The 27,318-nt window shown below is 45.7% G+C and overlaps 1 protein-coding gene across 6 annotated transcripts in view; it reads left to right on the forward strand.

The window, feature by feature from the left end:
* The window catches only part of chd3 (chromodomain helicase DNA binding protein 3), a 60,560-nt gene that overhangs the window by 11,285 nt on the left and 21,957 nt on the right, over positions 1-27,318 (forward strand). For 3 of the 6 annotated variants that reach the window (XM_029753908.1, XM_029753902.1, XM_029753904.1), the window contains exons 9-30: positions 3,069-3,341; positions 3,513-3,716; positions 3,944-4,161; positions 4,459-4,590; positions 4,820-4,916; positions 5,097-5,288; positions 5,436-5,636; positions 5,811-5,948; positions 12,812-12,933; positions 13,473-13,646; positions 13,889-14,030; positions 16,574-16,705; positions 16,823-16,940; positions 17,165-17,289; positions 20,022-20,253; positions 20,553-20,770; positions 21,171-21,348; positions 21,706-21,792; positions 22,247-22,335; positions 26,116-26,249; positions 26,486-26,630; positions 26,987-27,185. In XM_029753908.1, coding sequence (XP_029609768.1) covers positions 3,069-3,341; positions 3,513-3,716; positions 3,944-4,161; positions 4,459-4,590; positions 4,820-4,916; positions 5,097-5,288; positions 5,436-5,636; positions 5,811-5,948; positions 12,812-12,933; positions 13,473-13,646; positions 13,889-14,030; positions 16,574-16,705; positions 16,823-16,940; positions 17,165-17,289; positions 20,022-20,253; positions 20,553-20,770; positions 21,171-21,348; positions 21,706-21,792; positions 22,247-22,335; positions 26,116-26,249; positions 26,486-26,630; positions 26,987-27,185 — 3,550 coding nt within the window. The remainder of the gene's footprint in view (positions 1-3,068; positions 3,342-3,512; positions 3,717-3,943; positions 4,162-4,458; positions 4,591-4,819; positions 4,917-5,096; positions 5,289-5,435; positions 5,637-5,810; positions 5,949-12,811; positions 12,934-13,472; positions 13,647-13,888; positions 14,031-16,573; positions 16,706-16,822; positions 16,941-17,164; positions 17,290-20,021; positions 20,254-20,552; positions 20,771-21,170; positions 21,349-21,705; positions 21,793-22,246; positions 22,336-26,115; positions 26,250-26,485; positions 26,631-26,986; positions 27,186-27,318) is intronic. The other 3 variants (XM_029753905.1, XM_029753906.1, XM_029753907.1) reach the window with 3 other exon arrangements.

Consider the following 27,318-nt stretch of genomic DNA (forward strand, 5'->3'; position numbering starts at 1 on the left):
ATGAAATGTCAGAATAATAGTAGAGAGAATGATTTATTTCAGCTTTTATTTCTTTCATCACATTCCCAGTAGGTCAGAAGTTTACATACACTCAATTAGTATTTGGTAGCATTGCGTTTAAATTGTTTAACTTGGGTCAAACATTTCGGGTAGCCTTCCACAAGCTTCCCACAATAAGTTGGGTGAATTTTGGCCCGTTCCTCCTGACAGAGCTGGTGTAACTGAGTCAGGTTTATAGGCCTCCTTGCTCGCACACACTTTTTCAGTTCTGCCCACACATTTTCTATAGGATTGAGGTCAGGGCTTTGTGATGGCCACTCCAATACCTTGACTTTGTTGCCCTTAAGCCATTTTGCCACAACTTTGGAAGTATGCTTGGGGTCATTGTCCATTTGGAAGACCCATTTGCGACCAAGCTTTAACTTCCTGACTCATGTCTTGAGATGTTGCTTCAATATATCCACATATTTTTCCTGCCTCATGATGTCATCTATTTTGTGAAGTGCACCGGTCCCTCCTGCAGCAAAGCACCCCCACAACATGATGCTGGCACCCCCGGGCTTCACGGTTGGGATGGTGTTCTTCGGCTTGCAAGCCTCCCCCTTTTTCCTCCAAACATAACAATGGTCATTATGGCCAAACAGTTCTATTTTTGTTTCATTATACCAGAGGACATTTCTCCAAAAAGTACAATCTTTGTCCCCATGTGCAGTTGCAAACCGTAGTCTGGCTTTTTTTATGGCTGTTTTGGAGCAGTAGCTTCTTCCTTGCTGTGCGGCCTTTCAGGTTATGTCGATATAGGACTCGTTTTACTGTGGATATAGATACTTTTGTACCTGTTTCCTCCAGCATATTCACAAGGTCCTTTGCTGTTGTTCTGGGATTGATTTGCACTTTTCGCCCCAAAGTACTTTCATCTCTAGGAGACAGAACGCGTCTCCTTCCTGAGCAGTATGACGGCTGCGTGGTCCCATGGTGTTTATACTTGCGTACTATTGTTTGTACAGATGAACGTGGTCCCTTCAGGTGTTTGGAAATTGCTCCCAAGGATGAACCAGACTTGTGGAGGTCTACAAATATTTTTGAGGTCTTGGCTGATTTCTTTTGATTTTCCCATGATGTCAAGCAAAGAAGCACTGAGTTTGAAGGTAGGCCTTGAAATACATCCCCAGGTACACCTCCAATTGACTCAAATGATGTCAATTAGCCTATCAGAAGCCTCTAAAGCTATGACATAATTTTCTGGAATTTTCCAAGCTGTTTAAAGGCACAGTCAACTTAGTGTATGTAAACTTCTGACCCACTGGAATTGTGATACAGTGAATTATAAGTAAAATAATCTGTCTGTAAACAATTGTTGGAAAGATTACTTGTGTCATGCACAAAGTAGATGTCCTAACTGACTTGCCAAAACTATAGTTTGTTAACAAGAAATTTGTGGAGTGGTTGAAAAACGAGTTTTAATGACTCCAACCTAAGTGTATGTAAACTTCCGACTTCAACTGTATGTAAGTATTCAGACCCTTTACTCAGTACTTTGTTGAAGCACTTTCGGCAGCGATTACAGTCTCGAGCCTTCTTGGGTATGACGCTACAAGCTTGGCACACCTGTATTTGGGGAGTTTCTCACATTCTTCTCTGCAGATCATCTCAAGCTCTGTCAGGTTGGATGGGGAGCGTTGCTGCACAGCAATTTTCGGGTCTCTCCAGAGATGTTCGATCGGGTTCAAGTCTGGGCTCTGGGTGGGCCACTCAAGGACATTCAGAGACTTTTCCCGAAGACACTCCTGCATTGTCTTGGATGTGTGCTTAGGGTTGTTGTCCTGTTGGAAGGTGAACCTTCGCCCCATTCTGAGGTCCTGAGCGCTTTGGAGCAGGTTTTCATCAAGGATTTCTCTGTACTTTGCTCTGTTCATCTTTCCCATGATTCTGACTCGTCTCTCAGTCCCTGCTGCTGAAAAACCGAGGAGTGGCTTTCAGCTTGCCACTCTACCATAAAGGCCTGATTGGTGGAGTGCTGCTGAGATGGTTGTCCTTCTGGAAGGTTATTCCATCTCCACAGAGGAACTCTGGAGTTCCGTCGGAGTGAACATCGAGTTCTTGGTCACCTCCCTGACCATGGCCCTTCTCCCGCGATTGCTCAGTTTGGCCCGGCGGAGTCTGGAGGCCACTGTGTTCTTGGGGACCTTCAATGCTGCAGAACTATCTTGGTACCCTTCCCCAGATCTGTGCCTCAACACAATCCTGTCTTTGAGCTCTATGTACAATTTCTTTGACCTCATAGCTTGTTTTTTGCTCTGACATGCTTTGTCAACTGTGGGACCTTATATAGACAGGTGTCTGCCTTTCCAAATCATGCCCAATCAATTGAATTTACCACAGGTAGACTCCAATCAAGTTGTAGAAACATCTCAAGGATGATTCATGGAAACATGATGCACCTGAGCTCAATTTCGAGTCTCATACCAAAGGCTCTGAATACTTATGTAAGTAAGGTATTTCTGATTTTTTTTTTTATACATTTGCAAACATTTCTAAAAACCTGTTTTTGCCTTGTCATTTTAGGGTATTGTGTGTTCATTGATGAGATAGTTTTTTTTATTTAATACATTTTAGAATAAGGCTGTAACGTAACAGAAGGGGTATGGAAAAAGTCAAGGGGTCTGAGTACTTTCTGAATGCACTGTAAGGTATCATCAGACTTATAAACCCTACCAATGATGATGATAATGGGTAATGGATCAAATTATTTTATTTACCTATTAATTCCACATGCACTCTTCTCCTCTTCTCCTGTCCTCCTCTTCTCCTGTCCTCCTCTTTTCTCCTGTCCTCCTCCTCTTCTCCTCTCCTGTCCTCCTCCTCTCCCCTTTCCTCTCCTGTCCTCCTCCCCTCCTCTCCTCTTCTCCTCTCCTGTCCTCTTCCTCTCCTCTTCTTCTCTCCTGTCCTCTTTCTCTCCTCTTCTCCTCTCCTCCTCCTCTTCTCCTCTCCTCCTCCTCCCCTCTTCTCCTCTCCTGTCCTCTTCCTCTCCTCCTCTCCTGTCCTCTTCCTCTCCTCTTCTCCTGCAGGAGAAAGAGGGGATCCAGTGGGAAGCGAAGGATGAGGACTTTGAGGAGTTTGAGGAGGAGATTGAGGACATGGTGGTACCAGAGGTACCTGGGGTTGGACTGCTGGTAGGACTGGAGGAAGAGGAGGATGACCACATTGAGTTCTGCAGGGTTTGTAAAGATGGGGGGGAACTATTATGCTGTGACACCTGCACTTCCTCCTACCACATCCACTGTCTCAACCCGCCCCTGCCTGAGATCCCCAACGGAGAGTGGCTGTGTCCACGCTGCACTGTAAGTCTTGTTTGTTTGTTATCATTATGTGCACAATGCCACTATGAGGCCAAATGCAAAATGTCCACATTGTGTGGACAATAAAGCTTTCCTATTGTATTCTATTCAATCTACTCTACTTTACCTTACTCTAATCTATTCTGATTCTTCATTTTCGTCTTCTACCCCCAGTGTCCTGCTATCAAGGGCAGGGTACAGAGGATCCTCCACTGGCGATGGGGCGAGCCCCCTGATCCAGTACCCGTGCCCCCTGCCCCCGATACCCCTCCTGATGCTCCCCCGCCACCCCCCATGAAGGGCAGGGCCGAGAGGGAGTTCTTTGTCAAGCTGACCGGACAGTCCTACTGGCACTGTACCTGGATCACCGAACTACAGGTGAGAGAGAGAGATGAGAGGAGAGGGAGAGAGAAGTAGGCAGGCAGGGAGAGAGGGAGAGAGAGAGAGTGAAACAGTTGGAGAAGAGGCTGATGTAATGATATGAAAAACGACAAGAGACTTAGCATTCAAGTATCCTACACACTTCCCTTCCTTGTTTTCATTCAACACATTCCCTCTTTCCTCCATCTATTCCTCTCTTCTTCTTCATCCCTCCATCCCTCTAGCTGGAGATCTTCCACTCGGTGATGTTCCGTAACTACCAGAGGAAGACAGATATGGATGAGCCTCCCAGTCTGGACTATGGGTCGGGGGGAGAGGAGGAGAGTCTTAAGAGTGAGAAGAGGAGGCTGAAAGACCCAGACTATGCTGCCCTGGATGACAAGTTCTATAAATACGGCATCAAGCCTGAATGGATGATGGTCCACCGCATCATCAACCACAGGTATGTCTGCATGTGGGGTGTGCTGGGGAGAGGGGGGGGGGTTTGTGTGTGTCTGTGATATGGGGGGTGGGCGGGTTGGGGTGTGTGAGATGGGGGTGAGTGGGCGGGGTGTGTGTGTGTGAGGCGGGGGGTGTGTATATGTGTGTGTGTGCTAGTTTATTGATTGTCGGCAGTTCTGGCCATAATGTGTACGTACGTGTGTGTGTGTGTGTGTGTGTGTGTGTGTGTGTGTGTGTGTGTGTGTGTGTGTGTGTGTGTGTGTGTGTGTGTGTGTGTGTGCGTGTGTATGTTTCCCAGTATGGACAAGAAAGGGATATACCACTACCTGGTCAAGTGGAGAGACCTGACCTACGACCAGTGCACATGGGAGAGAGACGATCTGGAGATGCCAGAGTTTGTCATTCACAAGGCCAACTACTGGGCACACAGGTACTGGACTACTGTCCTTGCCAAATGGCATCCATGTTGGCACTAAACACTACTACAGTGAATCTGTCTTAATAATGTCAGTGTCAACATGGTGAACATCACAGTTCTACATCACAAACCAAGTTTGGCGAACCTTGTATGCTGTTGTAAATAGCTCAGGGACACTGGATTGATGATTGATAGATTGATTGATTGATTGATGGATCGATTGATTGATTGATTGATTCAGGGATGAGGTGATGAAGGAGGCCCCAGACATGCCGAGGAGGATGAGGAGGATGAGGATGGAAGAGAGCGAAGACCCCCACAGATCACCTGTCAACGACGTGAGTTCTGATTGGCTCACTCACTCCGTAACAGCCACATCTATTGGTCGTCATTCCGGTAGCCGATCAACTCTCACTACCAAGTCAAAACTCTAGTGTCATTCTGTACAAGGATGTCAATGATGTTTATCTCCTTTTTCCCCCTTTACATCACCATCCCTCTTTCTCTTTATCTTCCAGCCTACGATAAAGTACGAGGAGCAGCCAGACTTTGTGACAGCGACGGGGGGCACTCTGCACCTCTACCAGCTGGAGGGGCTCAACTGGCTGCGTTTCTCCTGGGCACAGGGCACTGACACCATCCTGGCAGACGAGATGGGGCTGGGCAAGACTATCCAGACCATCGTCTTCCTCTACTCACTCTTCAAAGAGGTAGGACGGTACCGTTAGGAGCCTTGTGTTCTGTGTGCTATGCAAATTCCCTCTTGAGTATCATGTGGTCATTTTAATAGAATAATAAATTATTCTATTCATCTTTGTAAAAAAAAATCTCTCTCCTCCCGTCTTCCCCCCACCAAGGGCCACACAAGGGGCCCGTTCCTGGTGAGCGCCCCCCTCTCCACCATCATTAACTGGGAGAGAGAGTTTGAGATGTGGGCCCCTGACTTCTACGTGGTGACCTACACAGGGGACAAGGACAGCAGAGCCATCATCAGAGAGAACGAGCTGACCTTCGACGACACGGCCGTACGAGGAGGGAAGAAAACCTTCAAACTGAGGGTGAGGACGGAGGGAAGAGGAGGGGAGGAGGGGGCAGAGGAACGACATGAGAGAAAGCTCAGATCTGTTCATCCCATCCTTACATACATTTTTTTTAAATATCTGCTTCTGTTTCTCTCTGTCCCTCTCCCCCTCTCCCCTCTCTATCCCCCTCCTCCTCTCTCTCCTCTCCAGAGAGAAGCCCCTATAAAGTTCCATGTCCTGTTGACGTCCTATGAGCTGGTGACGATAGACCAGACCTCCCTGAAGTCTATAGACTGGGCCTGTCTAGTGGTGGACGAAGCCCACCGCCTCAAGAACAACCAGAGCAAGGTAGGCTGCACCTGTTTGGTTTTGTGTGTGTGTGTGTGCGTTTGTACTGTATTTAACTTTGGCCAATCAGATCGCGTCTCTCTGTTCCTACTCCCCGCCTACACGCAGCAACTCAAGAGGGAGACACCAACAGAGAGAATAGTGAGGCGCTGGGCAGAGGAGAGAGGCTCAATGCTGCAGGAGTTTTTTGAGAATACTGATTGGAATACGGTCAAAGATTCATCCACCCAGGACTCATCCATCAACATTGAGGAATATACATCGTCAGTCACAGGCTTCATTAGGAAATGTGTTGACGATGTTGTACCCACAATAAGAATCCGGACATACCCCAACCCAGTGGTGTAGTGGAGGGTATACGCAGGTACACACCACATACCCACTTATTTTTCAGTGGGCATTGCTGTATACTCACTTCTGAATCCCCCCCTGATAGGTATCAAGGTAGTGGAGGTTTACGCCATATCGACTAATAGGGCTGATGGAACAGATTGGAATGTTTAGTTTAAAATGTTGATAAACTATTATTTCATCACATTTTAGGCGCAGCTATGTACACACTGAAGTAGGCCTACGTGTGAACGTTCCAAAATGCAATTTGCGGGAAAATACCAAGTTGTAAAGATGAGCACTGCACATACAAGCGGTTTCATGGACAGAGATGGAACTATCCAAAGAGGGGGGATTTAAAGATGCAACAAATCAAATCACATTTTATTTGTCACATGTGCCGAATACAACAGGTGTACCTCTTACAGTGAAATGCTTACTTTCAAGCCCTTAACCAGCAATGCAGTTTTAAGAAAATACAAAAACAAGTAAGAGATAAAAGTAACACATAATTAAAGAGTAGCAGTAAAGTAACAACAGCGAGGCTATATACAGGGGGTACTGGTACAGAGTCAATGTGCGGGGTACCGGTGTTGAGGTAATTGAGGTAATTTGTACATGTAGGTAGAGTTATTAATGTGACTGTACATAGATAATAACAGAGAGTAGCAGCAGCGTAGAAGGGGGGGATGCAAATAGTCTGGGTAGCCTTTTGATGACCTGTTCAGAGGTCTTATGGCTTGGGGGTAAAAGCTGTTTAGAAGCATTTTGGACCTAGACTTGGCTCTCCGGTACTGCTTGCCTTGCAGTAGCAGAGAGAACAGTCTATGACTGGGGTGGTTGGAGTCTTTGACAATTTGTGGGGCCTTCCTCTGACACCGCTTGGTATAGATGTCTTGGATGGAAGGAAGCTTGGCCCCGGTGATGTACTGGGCCGTACGCACTACACGTATGCACTACACATACTCACTACACTCTGTAGTGCCTTGCGGTCGGAGGCCGAGCAGTTGCCATACCAGGCAGTGATGCAACCCGTCAGGATACTCTCGATGGTGCAGCAGTAAAACCTTGTGAGGATCTGAGGACCCATGCCAAATCTTTTCAGTCTCCTGAGGGGGAATAGGTTTTGTTGTGCCCTCTTCACGATTGTCTTGGCGTGCTTGGACCATGTTAGTTTGTTGGTGATGTGGACGCCAAGGAACTTGAAGCTCTCAACCTGCTCCACTACAGTCCCGTCGATGAGAATGGGGGCGTGCTCGGTCCTCCTTTTCCTGTAGTCCACAATCATCCCCTTTGTCTTGATCACATTGGTGAGCGATTGTTGTCCTTGCACCACACGGTCAGGTCACTGATCTCCTCCCTATAGGCTGTCTCATCGTTGTCGGTGATCAGGCCTACCACTGTTGTGTCATTGGCAAACTTAATGATGGTGTTGGAGTCATGCCTGGCCGTGCAGTCATGATTGAATAGGGAGTACAGGAGTGGACTGAGCACGCACCCCTGAGGGGCCCTGTGTTGAGGATCAGTGTGGCGGATGTGTTGTTACCTACCTTTACCACCTGGGGACCGCCCATCAGGAAGTCCAGGATCCAGTTGCAGAGGGAGGTGTTTAGTCCCAGGGTCCTTAGCTTAGTGATGAGCTTTAAGGGCACTATGGTGTTGAACGCTGAGTTGTAGTCAGTGAATAGTATTCTCACATAGGTGTTCCTTTAGTCCAGGTGTGAAAGGGCAGTGTGGAGTGCAATAGAGATGGCATCATCTGTGGATCTGTTGGGGCGGTATGAAATTGGAGTGGGTCTAGGGTTTCTGGGATAATTGTGTTGATGTGAGCCATGACCAGTCTTTCAAAGCACTTCATGGCTACAGACGTGAGTGCTACGGGTCGGTAGTCATTTAGGCAGGTTACCTTAGTGTTCTTGAGCACAGGGACTATGGTGGTCTGCTTGAAACATGTTGGTATTACAGACTCAGACAGGGAGAGGTTGAACTTGTCAGTGAAGATACTTGCCAGTTGGTCAGTGCATGCTCAGAGTACACGTCCTGGTAATGCATCTGGCCCTGCGGCCGTGTAAATGTTGACCTGTTTAAAAGTCTTACTCACATCGGCTGCGGAGAGTGTGATCACACAGTTGTCCGGAACAGCTGATGCTCTCGTGCATGTTTCAGTGTTACTTGCCTCGAAGTGAGCATAGAAGTTATTTAGCCCGTCTGGTCGGCTCGTGTCACTGGGCACCTCTCGGCTGTGCTTCCCTTTATAGTCTGTAACAGTTTGCAAGCCCTGCCACATCCGACGAGCATCGGAGCCAGTGTAGTACGATTCGATCTTGATGGTTCGTCGGAGGGCATAGCAACATGAGATGCTAACATGATTTGGAAAATGCCTTTGGCCGCTAGACAATGAAACAAAGTTGAAAGAAAACCAATAGAACAGGAGAACACATATGAGGAAGTCTTTATAAAAAATAATTGCCTCCATGTTTCTACAGTATGGTGGATTTTAGCTACATGCTACTTTGAAGCAAGGTAAGACATGCCTCATAATATGAAGTAAAACGTCCAGGTTTCAAACAATTAAGGAACAGGAAAAATATAGTGATGCTAATGATAGGCAAACACGTCTTCTGGTAGATTGAAATGCTTTCCCAAAAACCTTCTCTATTAAATGGTAACTAGATACAAAGTAGCCTACCTGTCAGAAACATCATTCCAGTGGCCATTTCCTTTGCAAACTCCATCTCATGTGCTAGAAACACGCTAATCAAACAATAGTGCTAGGTGCCTGCACACGTGAAGTAAAGGGTAACTACTCTCAAAAATCAACATTTCTTAGATTTTCCCAGACCTCAAAAGTGGTCTCCTGATGTGGTTTAAGCATTGTTATTGACTTAGAACATACAATTATGTTGTTTTTCTGTAAAAAAAAGTGTGACTTTGAAAAATTGGGGGAAATCTGTAACCTGTGATTTTCTGACTCAGTTTATCAGTTTCAATAGTAGGTCTACTATTAGCCTACTGCACAGTTCAGCTTGGGTTGGCCTAACTGTGAAAGACCAATATGGGATTTATCATTGTAGGTTCAATTTTTCAGACAGGGTGCCCTTCCTTCACCGGACAGGCCGTTTGGAAAGAAATTGGCAAAGTTAGAGTATACCTACATTTCCAGGCACCACTACACCACTGCCCCAACCAAAAACCCTGGATGAACGGAGATATCCGTACAACGCTGATAGCCCGTACTGCAGCATTCAATGTCAGCAGAACGAACCCTGATGACTCGGTGGCACGCGACGCGTACAAGGCAAGCAGGTACGAGCTCCGCAAATCCATTAGGGATGCAAAAGGCAATACAGACTCAAACCTTGAATTGACATTCAACAACTCAGATTCACTCCACATGTGGCAAGGACTACACACTACCAAAGACTACAAAGGCAAATCCAGCTGTGTGGTGCCCACCGAAGCCTCCCTCCCAGACGAGCTCAGCACATTCTATGCTCGCTTCGAGGCAGACAGTGCTGAGCCATCCAGACGACTGCTCCAGACGACCAGGTGCTTTCGCTCTCCGAGGGTGACGTGAGGAAAACTCTCAAACGAGTGAGTACTCCCAAAGCCACCGGCCCAGATGGCATCCCTGGCTGTGTCCTCAGTGTGTGCTGACCAGCTGGCAGGCATCTTCTCTGACATCTTTAACCTGTCCCTCTCCCTGGCTGTAGTCCTCACCTGCTTTAAGGAGACCACCATCATCCCAGTGCCCAAGAAAAACAAGGTGACATGCCCAAATGACTATCGCCCGTCGTGCTCGCCCCTGTCCTCACAAAGTGCTTCGAGAGGCTGGTCATGCCCCACATCAAGGCCAGCATGCCAGGCACACTGGACCCACTCCAATTTGCCTACCGCTCCAACAGATCCACGGAAGATGGCATTTCCATCGCTATTCACATGGCCGTAACTGTCACGAAACACTTCGACAGCAGGAGAGATGAAGTCAGGCGCAGGAGACTGAGGTCCGTGAAACACACATTTAATAATTATTGAAAAAATGCCGCAACAAGGCAGGGTGCACAATAATACAGTAGGAGAACAGCTCCAAAAATACTAAAGGACGGGACGCAGCCCGGCAACCCTAATGCCTAAAACACGCAGCGTAAATAGGAAAAATGCAATATACCCCTACGTGCCCAAAAGGCATGACACATAAACAATCCCACACAAATCCCCAAATGAAACAGACAAACTAAATACCCCACTAATTGACTAACACAAAACAGGTGCGGACCTAAACAGACATAACCAAAAGACACAGAAACATAGATCAGTGACAGCTAGTAGGCCGGCGACGACGACCGAGATTATACACTGCCCCCCCAAACCCCCTGTCCCCAATACACGTGTAAATATTGGACTATAAATGGTGCCTTCCTGTATTATACTTGTGCTAAAATGTTTATTCTATTCTACTGGGTTATTTACTTTATGCTCGTATTCTTATCTTTTATTATTTCTTATTGTTGTTGCGTTGTCGAGAAGGAACCTGCAAGTAAGCATTTAATTTCATTGGCTTTGTGCGCAATGTATACGAGTACAAGGCAAGCAGGTACGAGCTATCCATTAGGGACTCAAAAAGACAATACAGTCATGGCCAAAAGTTTTGAGAATGACACAAATATTAATTTCCACAAAGTTTGCTGCTTCAGTGTCTTTAGATATTTTTGTCAGATGTTACTATGGAATACTGAAGTATAATTACAAGCATTTCATAAGTGTCAAAGGCTTTTATTGACAACTACAAGAAGTTGATGCATAGAGTCAATATTTGCAGTGTTGACCCTTCTTTTTCAAGACCTCTGCAATCCACCCTGGCATGCTGTTAATTAACTTCTGGGCCACATCCTGACTGATGGCAGCCCATTCTTGCATAATCAATGTTTGGAGTTTGTCAGAATTTGTGGGTTTTTGTTTGTCCACCCGCCTCTTGAGGATTGACCACAAGTTCTCAATGGGATTAAGGTCTGGGGAGTTTCCTGGCCATGGACCCAAAATATCAATGTTTTGTTCCCCGATCCACTTATCACTTTTGCCTTATGGCAAGGTGCTCCATCATGCTGGAAAATGCATTGTTCGTCAGCAAACTGTTCCTGGAAGGTTGGGAGAAGTTGCTCTCGGAGGATGTGTTGGTACCATTCTTTATTCATGGCTGTGTTCTTAGGCAAAATTGTGAGTGAGCCCACTCCCTTGGCTGAGAAGCAATCCCACACATGAATGGTCTCAGGATGCTTTACTGTTGGCATGACAAACGACTGATGGTAGCGCTCACCTTGTCTTCTCCGGACAAGCTTTTTTCCGGATGCCCCAAACAATCGGAAAGGGGATTCATCAGAGAAAATGACTTTACCCCAGTCCTCAGCAGTCCAATCCCTGTACCTTTTGCAGAATATGTCTGTCCCTGATGTTTTTCCTGAAGAGAAGTGGCTTCTTTGCTGCCCTTCTTGACATCAGGCCATCCTCCAAAAGTCTTCGCCTCACTGTGCGTTCAGATGCACTCACACCTGCCTGCTGCCATTCCTGAGCAAGCTCTGTACTGGTGGTGCCCCGATCCCGCAGCTGAACCAACTTTAGGAGATGGTCCAGGCGCTTGCTGGACTTTCTTGGGCGCCCTGAAGCCTTCTTCGCAACAGTTGAACCGCTCTCCTTGAAGATCTTGATGATCCGATAAATGGTTGATTTAGGTGCAATCTTACGGGCAGCAATATCCTTGCCTGTGAAGCCCTTTTTGTGCAAAGCAATGATGACGGCATGTGTTTCCTTGCAGGTAACATTGTTTGACAGAGGAAGAACAATGATTCCAAGCACCTTTTGAAGCTTCCAGTCTGTTATTCTAACTCAATCAGCATGACAGAGTGATCTCCAGCCTTGTCCTCGTCAACACTCACACCTGTGTTAACGAGAGAATCACTGACATGATGTCAGCTGGTCCTTTTGTGGCAGGGCTGAAATGCAGTAGAAATGTTTTTTGGGGATTCAGTTCATTTGCATGGCAAAGAGGGACTTTGCAATGAATTGCAATTCATCTGATCACTCTTCATAACATTCTGGAGTATATGCAAATTGCCATCATACAAACTGAGGCAGCAGACTTTGTGAAAATTAATATTTGTATCATTCTCAAAACTTTTGCTCACGACTGTACAGACTCAAACTTGAATTGACGTTCAACAACTCAGACTCACTTTGCATGTGGCAAGGACTACAGACTATTAAAGACTACAAAGGCACATCCAGTTGTGCGGTGACCACCGAAGCCTCCCTCCCAGACGAGCTCAACACATTCTATGCTCGCTTCGAGGCAGACAATACCGAGCCATCCAGGAAGACTCTCGCTAATCATAAAACTTGAAAACTTAACAAATAAAACTTGAAACCTTACAGAATTTCCTCTTGAGAGACAATAAACGTCAACAATCAATCAATCAATCAATCAATCAATCAATCGTTTAATCAATCAATTAATTATTGCCTGTGTTTTTTCTCCTCAGTTCTTCAGACGTCTGAATGACTATACGATTGACCACAAGCTGCTGCTGACTGGTACTCCTCTACAGAACAACCTGGAGGAGCTGTTCCACCTGCTCAACTTCCTCACTCCCAACCGTTTCAAGTATGGGAACACACGCACACACATATTCACATAATGGTTGCGTTTACACAGACAGACTAATTCTGATCTTTTGTCACTAATTGGTATTTTGATAATTAGGCCAAATATCAGAATTGGGCTCTCTGTGTAAACACAGTAAACACAGCCATAGAAACACATACACATAACATGTACATATAGACTGGCACCGACTTGGACGTATGTGGATGTATAGATGCACACACTCATAGGCTGCGTTTAGACAGGGAGCCCAATTCTGATCTCTTTTTCCCACAAATTGGTCTTTTGACCAATCAGATCAGCTCTGAAAAAGAGCTGACGTGAAAAGATCTGATGTGTTTGGTCAAAAGACCAATTACTGGAATTGAGCTGCTTGTCTAAACGCAGCCATATATGCATGCAAACCACTCACACACAACACAGTCATGCATCTGTACTTCTATTTGCATGTTTCAACCTAAATATCCTCCATTCACCAGACATTCTTTCACTCTCTCTCTCTCTCCCTTCCTCCATCTTCCTCCTCCCTCCCTCTGTAGTAATCTGGAGGGGTTCCTGGAGGAGTTTGCAGACATCTCCAAGGAGGACCAGATCCAGAAGCTCCATGACCTGCTGGGTCCCCACATGTTGAGGAGGCTGAAGGCTGACGTCTTCAAGAACATGCCGGCCAAGACTGAGCTCATCGTACGAGTGGAACTAAGCCCCATGCAGAAGTAAGGAGGAGCGGGTTGGAGGGGTGGAGAGAGAGTGGGGGAGGGTGTGGGGGAGGATGCATGGAGGGGGAGAGGAGAGGAACGACGAAAGGACAGCAATAGTGAAAGAGTGAGGGAAGAGAGGAGGGAAGGCGTATGGTAGATAAAGACTGAAAAGGAGAGAGTGAGGGAGTAGTTAACAAGTTAATCATAAAAACAATCACACACTAACTGTGTCTTTCTTCATTGATGTATTATAACAGGAAATACTACAAGTTGATTCTGACGAGGAACTTTGAGGCTCTGAACTCTAAAGGAGGAGGTAACCAGGTGTCTCTACTCAACATCATGATGGACCTGAAGAAGTGTGCCAACCACCCCTACCTCTTCCCCGTCGCCTCCATGGTAACTATGATCATAATGATACACTGAGTGTACAAAACATTAGGAGAACCTGCTCTTTCCGTGACGGACTGACCAGGTGAATCAAATCATATCAAATTTGTTGGGGCGGTACGCGAATTGGAGTGGGTCTAGGGTTTCCGGGATGATGGTGTTGATGTGAGCCATGTCCAGCCTTTCAAAGCACTTCATGGCTACCAACGTGAGTGCTATGGGTCGGTAGTCATTTAGACAGGTTACCTTCACTTTCTTGGGCACAGGGACTATGCTGGTCTGCTTGAAACATGTAGGTATTACAGACTCTGTGAAAGAGAGGTTGAAAATGTCAGTGAAGACACTTGCCAGTTGGTCAGCACATGTTCTGAGTACATGTCCTGGTAATCCGTCTGGCCCCGTGGCCTTGTGAATGTTGATTTGTTTAAAGGTCTTGCTCACATTGGCTACGGAGAGCGTGACCACACAGACGTCTGAAACAGCTGGTGCTCTCATGCATGTTTCAGTGTTGCTTGGCTCGAAGCGAGCATAAAAGGTATTTAGCCCGTCTGGTAGGCTCGCGTCACTGGGCAGCTCACGGCTGTGTTTCCCTTTGTGGTCCGTAACACTTTGCAAGCTCTGCCACATCCGACGAGCGTCAGAGCCGGTGTAGTAGGATTCGATCTTAGTCCTGTATTGACGCTTTGCCTGTTTGATGGTTCATCTGAGGGCATGGCGGGATTTCTTATAAGCTTCCGGATTAATGTCCCGCTCCTTGAAAGCGGCAGCTCTAGCCTTGAGCTCGGTGCAGATGTTGCCTGTAATCCATGGCTTCTGGTTGGGATATGTACGTACAGTCACTGTGGGGGGGATGTCGTCGATGCACTTATTGATGAAGCCGGTGACTGAGGTGGTATACTCTTCAATGCCATTGGATGAATCCAGGAACATATTCTAGTCTGTGCTAGAAAAACAGTCCTTTAGCGTAGCATTTGCGTCATCTGACCACTTCCGTATTGAGCGAGTCACTGGTACTTCCTGCTTTAGATTTTGCTTGTAAGGAGGAATCAGGAGGATAGAATTATGGTCAGATTTGCCAAATGGAGGGCGAGGGAGAGCTTTGTATGTGTCTCTGTGTGTGGAGTAAAGATGATTGAGAGTTTTTTCCCCTCAGGTTGCACATGTGACGTGCTGGTAGAAATTAGATAAAATGGATCTAAGTTTGCCTGCATTAAAGTCCTCGGCCACTAGGAGCGCCGCTTCTGGATGAGCATTTTCTTGTTTACTTATGGCCTTATACAGCTCGTTGAATGCGGTCTTAGTGCCAGCTTCGGTTTGTGGTGGTAAATAGACGGCTATGAAAAATATGGTAGATAGAGTGGTCTACAGCTTATCTTGGTAGATAGTGTGGTCTACAGCTTATCATGAGGTACTCTACCTCAGGCAAGTAATACCTCGAGCCTACCTTAATAGCACACCAGCTGTTATTTACAAATAGACACAAACCCCCACCCCTACCAGACGTAGCTGTTCTGTCCTGCCGTCGTTCAGCCACGACTTGGTGAAACATAAGATATTACAGTTTTTAATGTCTCGTTGGTAGGATAGTCTCGAACGGATGGTCGAGGTGGGTTACCCACTTGCCGACGAATTCTCACAAGGCACCCTGATCTGCGCCCCCCGTATTACCTTATTTTCTTCATGTGAATGACCGGGATTTGGGCCTTGTCTGGGAGCAACATTATATCCTTCGCGTCAGACTCATTAATTAAGGTGAAAGCTATGGTCCCTTGTTGATGTCACCTGTTAAATCCACTTTAATCAGTGTAGATGAAGGGGAAGAGACAGGTTAAAGAAGGATTTGTAAGCCTTGAGACAATTGAGACATGGATTGTGTATGTATGCTATTCAGACGGTGACTGTGCAAGACAAAATATTTAAGTGGCCTTTGAACAGGTTATGGTAGGAGGTTCCAGGCGCATCGGTTTCAGTGTGTCAAGAACTGCAATGCTGCTGGGCTTTTCACTCCGAACAGTTTCACGTGTATATCAGTAATGGTCCACCACCCAAAGGACATCCAGCCAACTTGACACAACTGTGGGAAGCATTGGAGTCAACATGGGCCAGCATCCCTGTGAAACACTTTTAACACCTAGTACTCCATGCTCCGACGAATTGAGGCTGTTCTGAGGGCAAAAGTTGGTGCAACTCAATATTAGTGTATATTATCTCATGTTACAGCAATATCAACATTGGGGCAATGATATTATAGTCACATTTTCCACAGTAAGGACACTGTAATTCACCTCTGAATTGCACAACAGTGACACATTCTGGTAGGTTTGAGTAGTATAGCTACAAATGTATTCAGCCTAATAGCCTATTATTACAGTCTAAGGGGGAAACAAATCTAGGAATATGTATTAATGTAAACATGACCACAAATGTTCATGGAAATGAAAGAGTTTACATTCTTTCAGTTATTCACGTTCAATAAAGAAGTTATATCTGTATAATGTATGAGTTATATGTCATCACATGGCCATGGTGTGTTGTCTTTACCGTGGTATTAGGAAGCCCGTAAGACGGCGAGCGGAGCGTACGAGGGCACGGACCTCACAAAGGCTTCTGGGAAACTGACTCTGTTGCAGAAGATGATGAGGAAACTGAAGGACCAGGGACACCGCGTGCTAGTCTTCTCACAGGTTGGTACACACACACGCACACACACGCAAACACAAACATGCACACTGTTAGCACTTCCGTAACCATTTCTCTTCTCTCTCCTGCTCTCCTCCCACTCTCTCCTCTCTCCCTGGTAGATGACTAAGATGTTGGACCTGTTGGAGGACTTCCTGGACTTTGAGGGTTATAAGTACGAGAGGATCGACGGAGGAATCACAGGAGCTCTGAGACAGGAGGCCATAGACAGGTTCAATGGTGAGGCAGACACTCAGTCTACTGCAGGTTCTAGAAACCAATACAACCATTTAGATGAAAGGGAACATTACGATTTATTTTTAATTTTTCTCATTATCAGTGTCTAATGCAATTTATTTCTCTCCCCATCTCACTTTCTCTATCTCCCTCTCTCACGCTCTCTATCTCCCTCTCTCTCTCTCTCTCTCTCTCTCTCTCTCTTTCTCTCTGTCTCGCTCTCTCAGCTCCTGGTGCTCCTCAATTCTGTTTCCTGCTGTCCACCAGGGCAGGGGGTCTGGGTATTAACCTGGCTACAGCAGACACTGTTGTCATCTTCGACTCAGACTGGAACCCCCACAATGACATCCAGGTAGACTGTCTCTTGAATGTTGAAATAATGTCCATTATCGAAAGTCTTAAGGACGTTCATGTAGAATTTACATCAATTTCCATGCACTTAATTTTTGCTCTTTAAACATCATACAAACAGTAAATAAGTGGCTAATCTGCCTTTGCCTTCCGTCCTGCTAGCTAACGTTTAATCGCTGGAAAATAAATGGGACGAACTGAAAGCATGTATATACCTACCAACGGGACATAAAAACTGTAATATCTTATGTGTTACCGAGTTGTGGCTGAACGGCGATATTAAGAACATACAGCTGGCGGGTTATACACTCTATCGGCAGGATAGGACAGTAGTCTCTGGTAAGACATGGGGCGGGGGCCTATGCATATAGGTAAACAACAGCTGGTGCATGATATCTAAGGAAGTCTCGAGGGTTTGCTCGCCTGAGGTAGAGTATCTCTATCAACCTAGAAAGTTTTCATCTGTATTTTTCGTAGCTGTCTACATACCACCACAGATCGATGCTGGCACTAAAACCGCACTCAATGAGCTGTATACCGCCATAAGCAAACAGGAAAACACTCATCCAGAGGCGGCGCTCCTAGTGGCCGGGGACTTTAATGCAGGGAAACTTAAATCAGTTTTACCTAATTTCTATCAGCATGTTAAATGTGCAACCAGAGGGAAAAAATTCTAGACCACCGTTACTCCACACATAGGGACGCGTACAAAGCTCTCCCTCGCCATCCATTTGGCAAATCTGACCATAATTCTATCCCCCTGATTCCTGCTTACAAGCAAAAATTAAAGCAGGAAGCACCAGTGATTCGGTCTATAAAAAAGCGGTTAGATGAAGCAGATGCTAAACTACAGGACTGTTTTGCTAGCACAGACTGGAATATGCTCCGGGATTTTTCCGATTGCATTGAGGAGTAAACCGGAAGCTTATAAGAAATCCCGCTATGCCCTCAGATGAACCATCAAACAGGCAAAGCGTCAATACAGGACTAAGATCGAATCGTACTACACTGGCTCCGATGCTCGTCGGATGTGGCAGGGCTTGCAAACGATTACAGACTACAAAGGGAAGCACAGCCGAGAGCTGTCCAGTGACACGAGCCGACCAGACGAGCTAAATAACTTCAATGCTCATTTCGAGGCAAGCAACACTGAAACATGCATGAGAGCATCAGCTGTTCCGGACGAGTGTTTGATCATGCTCTCCACAGCCAATGTGAGTAAGACCTTTAAACAGGTCAACATTCACAAGGCCGCAGGGCCAGACGGATTGCCAGGACGTGTACTCCGAGCATGCGCTGACCAACTAGCAAGTGTCTTCACTGACATTTTGAACCGCTCCCTGTCTGAGTCTGTAATACCAACATGTTTCAAGCAGACTACCATAGTCCTTGTGCCCAAGAACACTAAGGTAACCTGCCTAAATGACTACTGACCCATAGCACTCACTTCTGTAGCCATGAAGTGCTTTGAAAGGCTGGTCATGGTTCACATCAACACCATTATCCCAGAAACCCTAGACCCACTCCAGTTTGCATACCGCACCAACAGATCCACAGATGATGCAATCTCTATTGCACTCCGCACTGCCCTTTCATACCTGGACAAAAGGAACACCTATGTGAGAATGCTATTAATTGACTACAGCTCAACACCATAGTGCCCTCAAAGCTCATCACTAAGTTAAAGGACCCTGGGACTAAACACCTCCCTCTGCAACTGGATCCTGGACTTCCTGACGGGCCGCCCTTATGTGGTAAGGGTAGGTAACAACACATCCGCCACGCTGATCCTGAACACGGGGGCCCCTCAGGGGTGCGTGCTTAGTCTCCTCCTGTACTCCCTGTTCACTCATGACTGCACGGCCAGGCACGACTCCAACACCATCATTAAGTTCGCCAATGACACAACAGTGGTAGGCCTGATCACCGACAGCGATGAGACAGCCTATAGGGAGGAGGTCAGAGACCTGACCGTGTGGTGCAAGGACAGCAACCTCTCCCTCAATGTGATCAAGACAAATGAGATGATTGTGGACTACGGGAAAAGGAGGACCGAGCACGCCCCCATTCTCATCAACGGGGCTGTAGTGGAGCAGGTTGAGAACTTCAAGTTCCTTGGCATCCACATCACCAACAAACTAACATGGTCCAAGCACGCCAAGACAGTCGTGAAGAGGGCACGACAAAACCTATTCCCCCTCAGGAGACTGAAAAGATTTGGCATGGGTCCTCAGAACCTCACAAGGTTTTACAACCGCACCATGATGCAACCAGCTTCCTGACTGGTTGCATCACTACCTGTTATGGCAAATTCTCGGCATCTGACCGCAAGGCACTATTCCCCTCCTATTCTACGCTGCTGCTACTCTGTTATTATCTATGCAAAGTCACTTTAATAACTCTACCTACATGTACATATTACCTCAATTACCTCGACACCGGTGCCCCCACACATTGACTCTGTACCGGTACCCCCTGTATATAGCCCCACTGTTGTTATTTACTGCTGCTCTTTAATTATTTGTTATTCTTATCTCTTACTTCTTTTAGGTGTTTTCTTAAAACTGCATTGTTGGTTAAGGACTTGTAAGTAAGCATTTCACTGTAAGGTCTACACCTGTTGTATTCGGCACATGTGACAAATACAATTTTCTCTCTCCCTCATTCTGTGTCCATTCTCTACCTGTCTCACTCTTTTCCTCCCTCCTCTTCTCCCTCCGTCTCCCTCACAAGGCGTTCAGTCGCGCACACCGCATCGGGCAGGCCAACAAGGTGATGATCTACCGTTTCGTGACCCGTGCCAGTGTGGAGGAGCGCATCACCCAGGTGGCAAAGAGGAAGATGATGCTGACCCACCTGGTGGTGAGGCCCGGCCTGGGCTCCAAGGCTGGATCCATGTCCAAACAGGAGCTGGACGACATCCTCAAGTTCGGCACCGAGGAACTCTTCAAGGACGAGATCGAATGTAAGTGACATTTGTTGATTGGTTTGATTTGATTGATGATCGATTGTGTGGGATGGGAGGAGGATAGGAGAAAGGGGGAGGTGGAAGAATAGAGGAGGAGCAGGAGGAGGATGGAGGGATTTCAGAGGGAGAAATGCGAGGATAGGACATTTATTTTGTATATATGTTTAGATGTCAGAGATTTAGGAAAATTCTGGAATATACATTGCATTTTGTGGGTTGTTACATACATCTTTATATCGATAGATTTTAGTCACATCCTAATCTGTGTTTCACCACCGTTTTCTATTCCCCCAAAGTCCTCTCACCACCACGTATGTCCACTCTCTCTCCCCTACGCTGTCCAGCGGGGGACAACAGGGATGATGAGGGCAGTGTGATCCACTACGACAGCTCAGCCATCGAGAGACTGCTGGACCGGAGCCAGGACGCTACAGACGACACAGACATGCAGAACATGAACGAGTACCTCAGCTCCTTCAAAGTGGCCCGCTACATGGTCAGAGAGGAGGATAAGGTGAGAGAGGGAAGGAGAGAGAGAGAGGGAAAGAGAGAGAGAGAGAGAGAGAGGGAAGGGAGAGGTGAGGTTTTGAGGGGGGGGGGCAGTTGGGGAATACCTCAGCTCCTTCAAAGTGCCTGGCTACATAGTTCGAGAGGATAAGGTGATGTACAGAGAGAGCGATGGAGAGAAGGTGTTGGAGAGAGAGCGAGAGAGAAGTGATAGATAACATTACTGTTTTTGTATGCTTTAATGTATACAAAAACGTGTATGGCACTTTAGTGTACTTTTAAAAAATATGTATCTATGTGTAAACTGTTAACACTGTCCATTGAGCTATATACGGGTTTATAAGTAGATTATATCACACGGGTTGTATGTAAACTGTACTTCCATGTTCTTGCATGTGTGTATCCAGATTGAGGAGGTGGAGCGTGAGATCATTAAGCAGGAGGAGTGTGTGGACCCAGAATACTGGGAGAAGCTGCTGAGACATCACTATGAGCAACAACAGGAGGACCTGGCTAGTAAACTGGGCAAGGGCAAGAGGAACCGCAAGCCTGTCAACTATAACGACGCAGCACAGGAGGACCAAGGTAGGTAGTTGGTAACCATCAGTCCTGGTTGTCATGGAGATGGATGTAGGTGTCGTTTATTTTTTTAGCATGCATCACTATGACAACATGGGCCATTTTGTACTGTCACACCTTAGGCATTCTGAATAACTTCTTCTTTTTTATAATTAAAGAAGGGTTGGACTCCTCCTACTTTGTATTGGCCCATATATTGGTTCATCCATGATTGTTTTAAATGAAAGTTGTGCTCTTTGCTAGAATTAGATCATGTAATATGGTCTCTGTGCTATACGTTAGGTATTGCTAAGGTATTGCTAATGGTAGCCGCATGGGGCCAGTGGGCCTAGCCTATTGACGGTACACCATGTGCTGTTTCAGAGTGGCATGCTGGTATTTCAGATAACCAGTCCGAGTACTCTGTGGGCTCTGAGGAGGAGGATGAAGACTTCGATGAGAGGCCAGAAGGTATGCCTAAGTACACAAGGCACACACACATTTGGAATGAAGCCTCTTCTGTTGAATGTGTTGAGATGGATCACGTGTTAAACTCCTGTCCTCGACGGCCGAAGGTCTGCTGGTTTTAGCTCCTCCCTTGTACTTGATTGATTAATTAAGATCATTGTAAGGAACTCCCCTCACCAGGTTGCCTAGGGCTAATTGGACAGAGATTGAAAGGAAATAACGAAAACCAGCAGACACACAGCCCTCCAGGAATTGAGTTTGACACCCCTGTAACAGATGGATGATTAGATTTCAGATGTTATGTCTGCTTCACTCAAGTACCATAATGACTATGCTGCTTACTCTCCTGATTTCCCCTCTCTTTCTCTCTCTCTCTCTCTCTCTCTCTCTCTCTCTCTCTCTCTCTCTCTTTCTCTCTCACACTCCCCCCCTTCATATTCTCTCTATCTTTATCCAGGTTCTCGCCGACAGTCCCGTCGCCAGATGAGGAACGAGAGAGACAAGCCACTCCCACCCCTGTTGGCCAGAGTAGGGGGAAACTTGGAGGTTAGAAACAACAACTCATCTGCTATTCTTGTTGACATAAGAATTTATAAATTCTGCATAGGGGTTATGAATATTATACAGTTGAAGTCGGAAGTTTACATACACCTTAGCCAAATACATTTAAACTCAGTTTTTCACACTTCCTGACATTTAATCCTACTAAAAATACCCTGCCTTAGGTCAATTAGGATCACCACTTTCTTTTAAGAATGTGAAATGTCAGAATAATAGCAGAGAGAATGATTTATTTCAGCTTTCATTTCTTTCATCACATTCCCAGTAGGTCAGAAGTTTACATACACTCAATTAGTATTTGGTAGCATTGCCTTTAAATTGTTTAACTTGGGTCAAACGTTTCGGGTAGCCTTCAACAAGCTTCCGACAATAAGTTGGGTGAATTTTGGTTTGTAGGCATCCTTGCTCGCACACACTTTTTCAGTTCTGCCCACAAATGTTCTATAGGATTGACATCAGGGCTTTGTGATGGCCACTCCAATATCTTGACTTTGTTGTCCTTAAGCCATTTTGCCACAACTTTGGAAGTATGCTTGGGGTCATTGTCCATTTGGAAGACCCATTTGCGACCAAGCTTTAACTTCCTGACTCATGTCTTGAGATGTTGCTTCAATATATCCACATAATTTCCCATCCTCATGATGCCATCTATTTTGTGAAGTGCACCGGTCCCTCCTGCAGCAAAGCACCCCCACAACATGATGCTTCCACCCTCGTGCCTCACGGTTGGTATGGTGTTCTTCGACTTGCAAGCCTCCCCCTTTTTCCTCCAAACATAACAATGGTCATTATGGCCAAACAGTTCTATTTTTGTTTCATCAGACCAGAGGACATTTCTCCAAAAAGTATGATCTTTGTCCCCATGTGCAGTTGCAAACCGTAGTCTGGCTTTTTTATGGCGGTTTTGGAGCAGTGGCTTCTTCCTTGCTGAGCGGCCTTTCAGGTTATGTCGATATAAGACTCGTTTTACTGTGGATATAGATACTTTTGTATCTGTTTCCTCCAGCATCTTCACAAGGTCCTTTGCTGTTGTTCTGGGATTGATTTGCGCTTTTCGCACCAAAGTACGTTCATCTCTAGGAGACAGAATGCGTCTCCTTCCTGAGCGGTATGACGGCTGCGTGGTCCCATGGTGTTTATACTTGCTTACTATTGTTTGTACAGATGAATGTGGTACCTTCAGGCGTTTAGAAATTGCTCCCAAGGATGAACCAGACTTGTGGAGCTCTACAATTTTTTTTCCTGAGGTCTTGGCTGATTTCTTTTGATTTTCTCTTGATGTCAAGCAAAGAGGCACTGAGTTTGAAGGTAGGCCTTGAAATACATCCACAGGTACACCTCCAATTGACTCGAATGATGTCAATTAGCCTATCATAAGCTTCTAAAGCCATGACATAATTTTCTGGAATTTTCCAAGCTGTTTAAAGGCACAGTCAACTTAGTGTATGTAAACTTCTGACCCACTGGAATTGTGATACAGTGAATTATAAGTGAAATAATCTGTCTATAAACAATTGTTGGAAAAATTACTTGCGTCATGCACACAGTACAATTCCCAACCGACTTGCCAAAACTATAGTTTGTTAACAAGAAATTTGTGGAGTGGTTGAAAGATGAGTTTTAATGACTCCAACCTGTGTATGTAAACTTCCGACTTCAACTATATATTATGATGTCCTTATGTACGTTCTCTTCCTCTCCTTATGTAGGTTCCCTTCATCTCCTTATGTAGGTTCCCTTCATCTCCTTAAGTAGGTTCCCTTCATCTCCTTTCATCTCCTTATGTAGGTTCCCTTCATCTCCTTATGTAGGTTCCCTTCATCTCCTTATGTAGGTTCCCTTCATCTCCTTATGTAGGTTCCCTTCATCTCCTTATGTAGGTTCCCTTCATCTCCTTATGTAGGTTCCCTTCATCTCCTTATGTACATTCTCTTCCTCTCCTTATGTAGGTTCCCTTCATCTCCTTATGTAGGTTCCCTTCATCTCCTTATGTAGGTTACCTTCATCTCCTTATGTAGGTTCCCTTCATCTCCTTATGTAGGTTACCTTCATCTCCTTATGTAGGTTCCCTTCATCTCCTTAAGTAGGTTCCCTTCATCTCCTTTCATCTCCTTATGTAGGTTCCCTTCATCTCCTTATGTAGGTTCCCTTCATCTCCTTATGTAGGTTCCCTTCATCTCCTTATGTAGGTTCCCTTCATCTCCTTATGTAGGTTCCCTTCATCTCCTTATGTAGGTTCCCTTCATCTCCTTATGTACATTCTCTTCCTCTCCTTATGTAGGTTTCCTTCATCTCCTTATGTAGGTTCCCTTCATCTCCTTATGTAGGTTCCCTTCATCTCCTTATGTAGGTTACCTTCATCTACTTATGTGGGTTCGCTTCATCTCCTTAAGTATGTTCCCTTCATCTCCTTATGTAGGTTCCCTTCATCTCCTTAAGTAGCACCCATCTTCTTATGTAGGTTCCCTTCATTTCCTTATGTAGACAGTATGTACACTACCGTTCAAAAGTTTGGGGTCACTTAGAAATGTCCTTGTTTTGGAAAAAAAAGCTAATTTTTTGTACATTAAAATAACATAAAATTGATCAGAAATAGTGTAGACATTGTTAATTTTGTAAATGGCTAGTGTAGCTGGAAACAGCTGATTATTTGTGGAATATCTACATAGGCGTACAGAGGCCTATTATCAGCATCCATCACTCCTGTGTTCCAATGGCACATTGTGTTAGCTAATCCAAGTTTATAATTTTAAAAGGCTAATTGATCATTAGAAAACCCTTTTGCAATCATGTTAGCACAGCTGAAAACAGTTGTCCTGATCAAAGAAGCAATAAAACTGTCCTTCTTTAGACTAGTTGAGTATCTGGAGCATCAGCATTTGTGGGTTCGATTACAGGCTCAAAATGGCCAGAAACAAATAACTTTCTTCTGAAACTAGTCAGTCTATTCTTGTTCTGATAAATGAAGGCTATTCTATGTGAGAAATTGCCAAGAAACTGAAGATCTCATACAACGCTGTATGCTCTAGTCAGAGTTCATCTGTCCAGTGTCTGTGTTATTTTGCACATCTTAATATTTTATTCTTATGGGCCAGTCTGAGATATGGCTTTTTCTTTGCAACTCTGCCTAGAAGGCCAGCATCCCGGAGTCACGTCTTCATTGTTGACGTTGAGTTTGGTGTTTTGCGTGTACTATTTAATGAAGCTGCCAGTTGAGGACTTGTGAGACATCTGTTTCTCAAACTAGACACCCTAATGTACTTGTCCTCTTGCTCAATTGTGCACCGGGGCCTCCCACTCCTCTTTCTATTCTGGTTAGAGCCAGTTTGCACTGTTCTGTGAAGGGAGTTGTGCACAGTGTTGTACAAGATCTTCAGTTTCTTGGCAATTTCTCGCATAGAATAGCCTTCATTTCTCAGAACAAGAATAGACTGACTAGTTTCAGAAGAAAGTTATTTGTTTCTGGTAATTTTGAGCCTGTAATCGAACCCACAAATGCTGATGCTCCAGATACTCAACTAGTCTAAAGAAGGACAGTTTTGTTGCTTCTTTAATCAGGACAACTGTTTTCAGCTGCTACAATAACCATTTACAACATTAACAATGTCTGCACTGTATTTCTGATCAATTTAATGTTATTTTAATGTACAAAAAATGTGCTTTTCTTTCAAAAACAAGGACATTTCTAAGTGATCCCAAACTTTTGAACGGTAGTGTATGGCTATGAATGTGTTATGAAGTCCTTATGTCCTCTCTCCCCTCTAGGTATTGGGCTTCAACACGCGCCAGAGGAAAGCCTTCCTAAACGCGGTGATGCGTTGGGGCATGCCCGCACAGGACGCCTTCTCCTGCCAGTGGCTGGTCAGAGACCTGAGGGGCAAGAGTGAGAAGGAGTTCAAGTGAGTGGAGTGGGACTGATATGACATGGGGTCCTTATTGTTTGAGTCATAGGCAGGCTACAGTATGAGCTTACACTGAGCTCTTCATGCTACAATGTTGCTGCCGGTCTGTTCCCTCTCTGTCGTCTGTTTTTCTCTCTTCCCCCTTTTTTGCTGCCTCTCTGCCTTGTTCTCTCTCCCTCACTTATCTCATCTTATGTATCAATCTCTTCCCTCTCTCCTCTCTCTTTTTCCAGGGCGTATGTCTCCCTGTTCATGCGTCACCTGTGTGAGCCCGTGGCCGACGGTGCCGAGACGTTTGCCGACGGCGTGCCGAGGGAGGGCCTGTGTCGGCAGCCTGTGCTCACCCGCATCGGGGTCATGTCCCTGGTCAAGAAGAAGGTCAGGGGTCAAAGTGTATCTTACAAACCACAATGCTAAGCTAACAGGCTAGCTAGCTACATATCAACCAATAGCAATTGTCTGTTTTTTGGCAAAGCTTTAATTGATTCAGACCTGTCAGACCAGAATCATATGAGGAAATACAGATATTTCACAGTTATTCAACTTCTTTCGTTTCCACTAAGACATTTTCCCAGGCTGTGACTTCCTTGTAACATAACGATAAATCAATGAATAGACAGAACATTAGGGTCAATTTCTTTCCAAGGGAAAAGGGACTGTTGGCTAGAATAGAATTAGAACAGAACAGAATAAAATACTTTATTGCTTGGTTCTGTCACAACCCCCTTCCTCAGATCCAGGAGTTTGAGCACATCAATGGGCGGTGGAGTCTTCCAGAACTGAAGCCAGAGATGAAGCCAGAGGCCCTGAGACCAGAGGTCAGTGTGTCTTCTTCCTCCAGAGCCTCCTCCCCCGGGGGGACCATGAAGACCGCTACGCCCACCCCTGACCCCAGCTGCACCTCAGACAACACCCCCTGCACCTCAAAACCAGGTGGGTGAACAAAGACACGCGCGCAGATGCAGGCACGCAGCTCACAGGATGCCCAGCAGAGAGCACTCAAGTCTGACTGTGATAACTGTGTGTGGAAACTACAGTAGGCTACATTCATCAATCTGACTCCATT

Source organism: Salmo trutta, chromosome 5 (genome assembly GCF_901001165.1).
Source record: "Salmo trutta chromosome 5, fSalTru1.1, whole genome shotgun sequence".
Classification (NCBI taxonomy): domain Eukaryota; kingdom Metazoa; phylum Chordata; class Actinopteri; order Salmoniformes; family Salmonidae; genus Salmo; species Salmo trutta.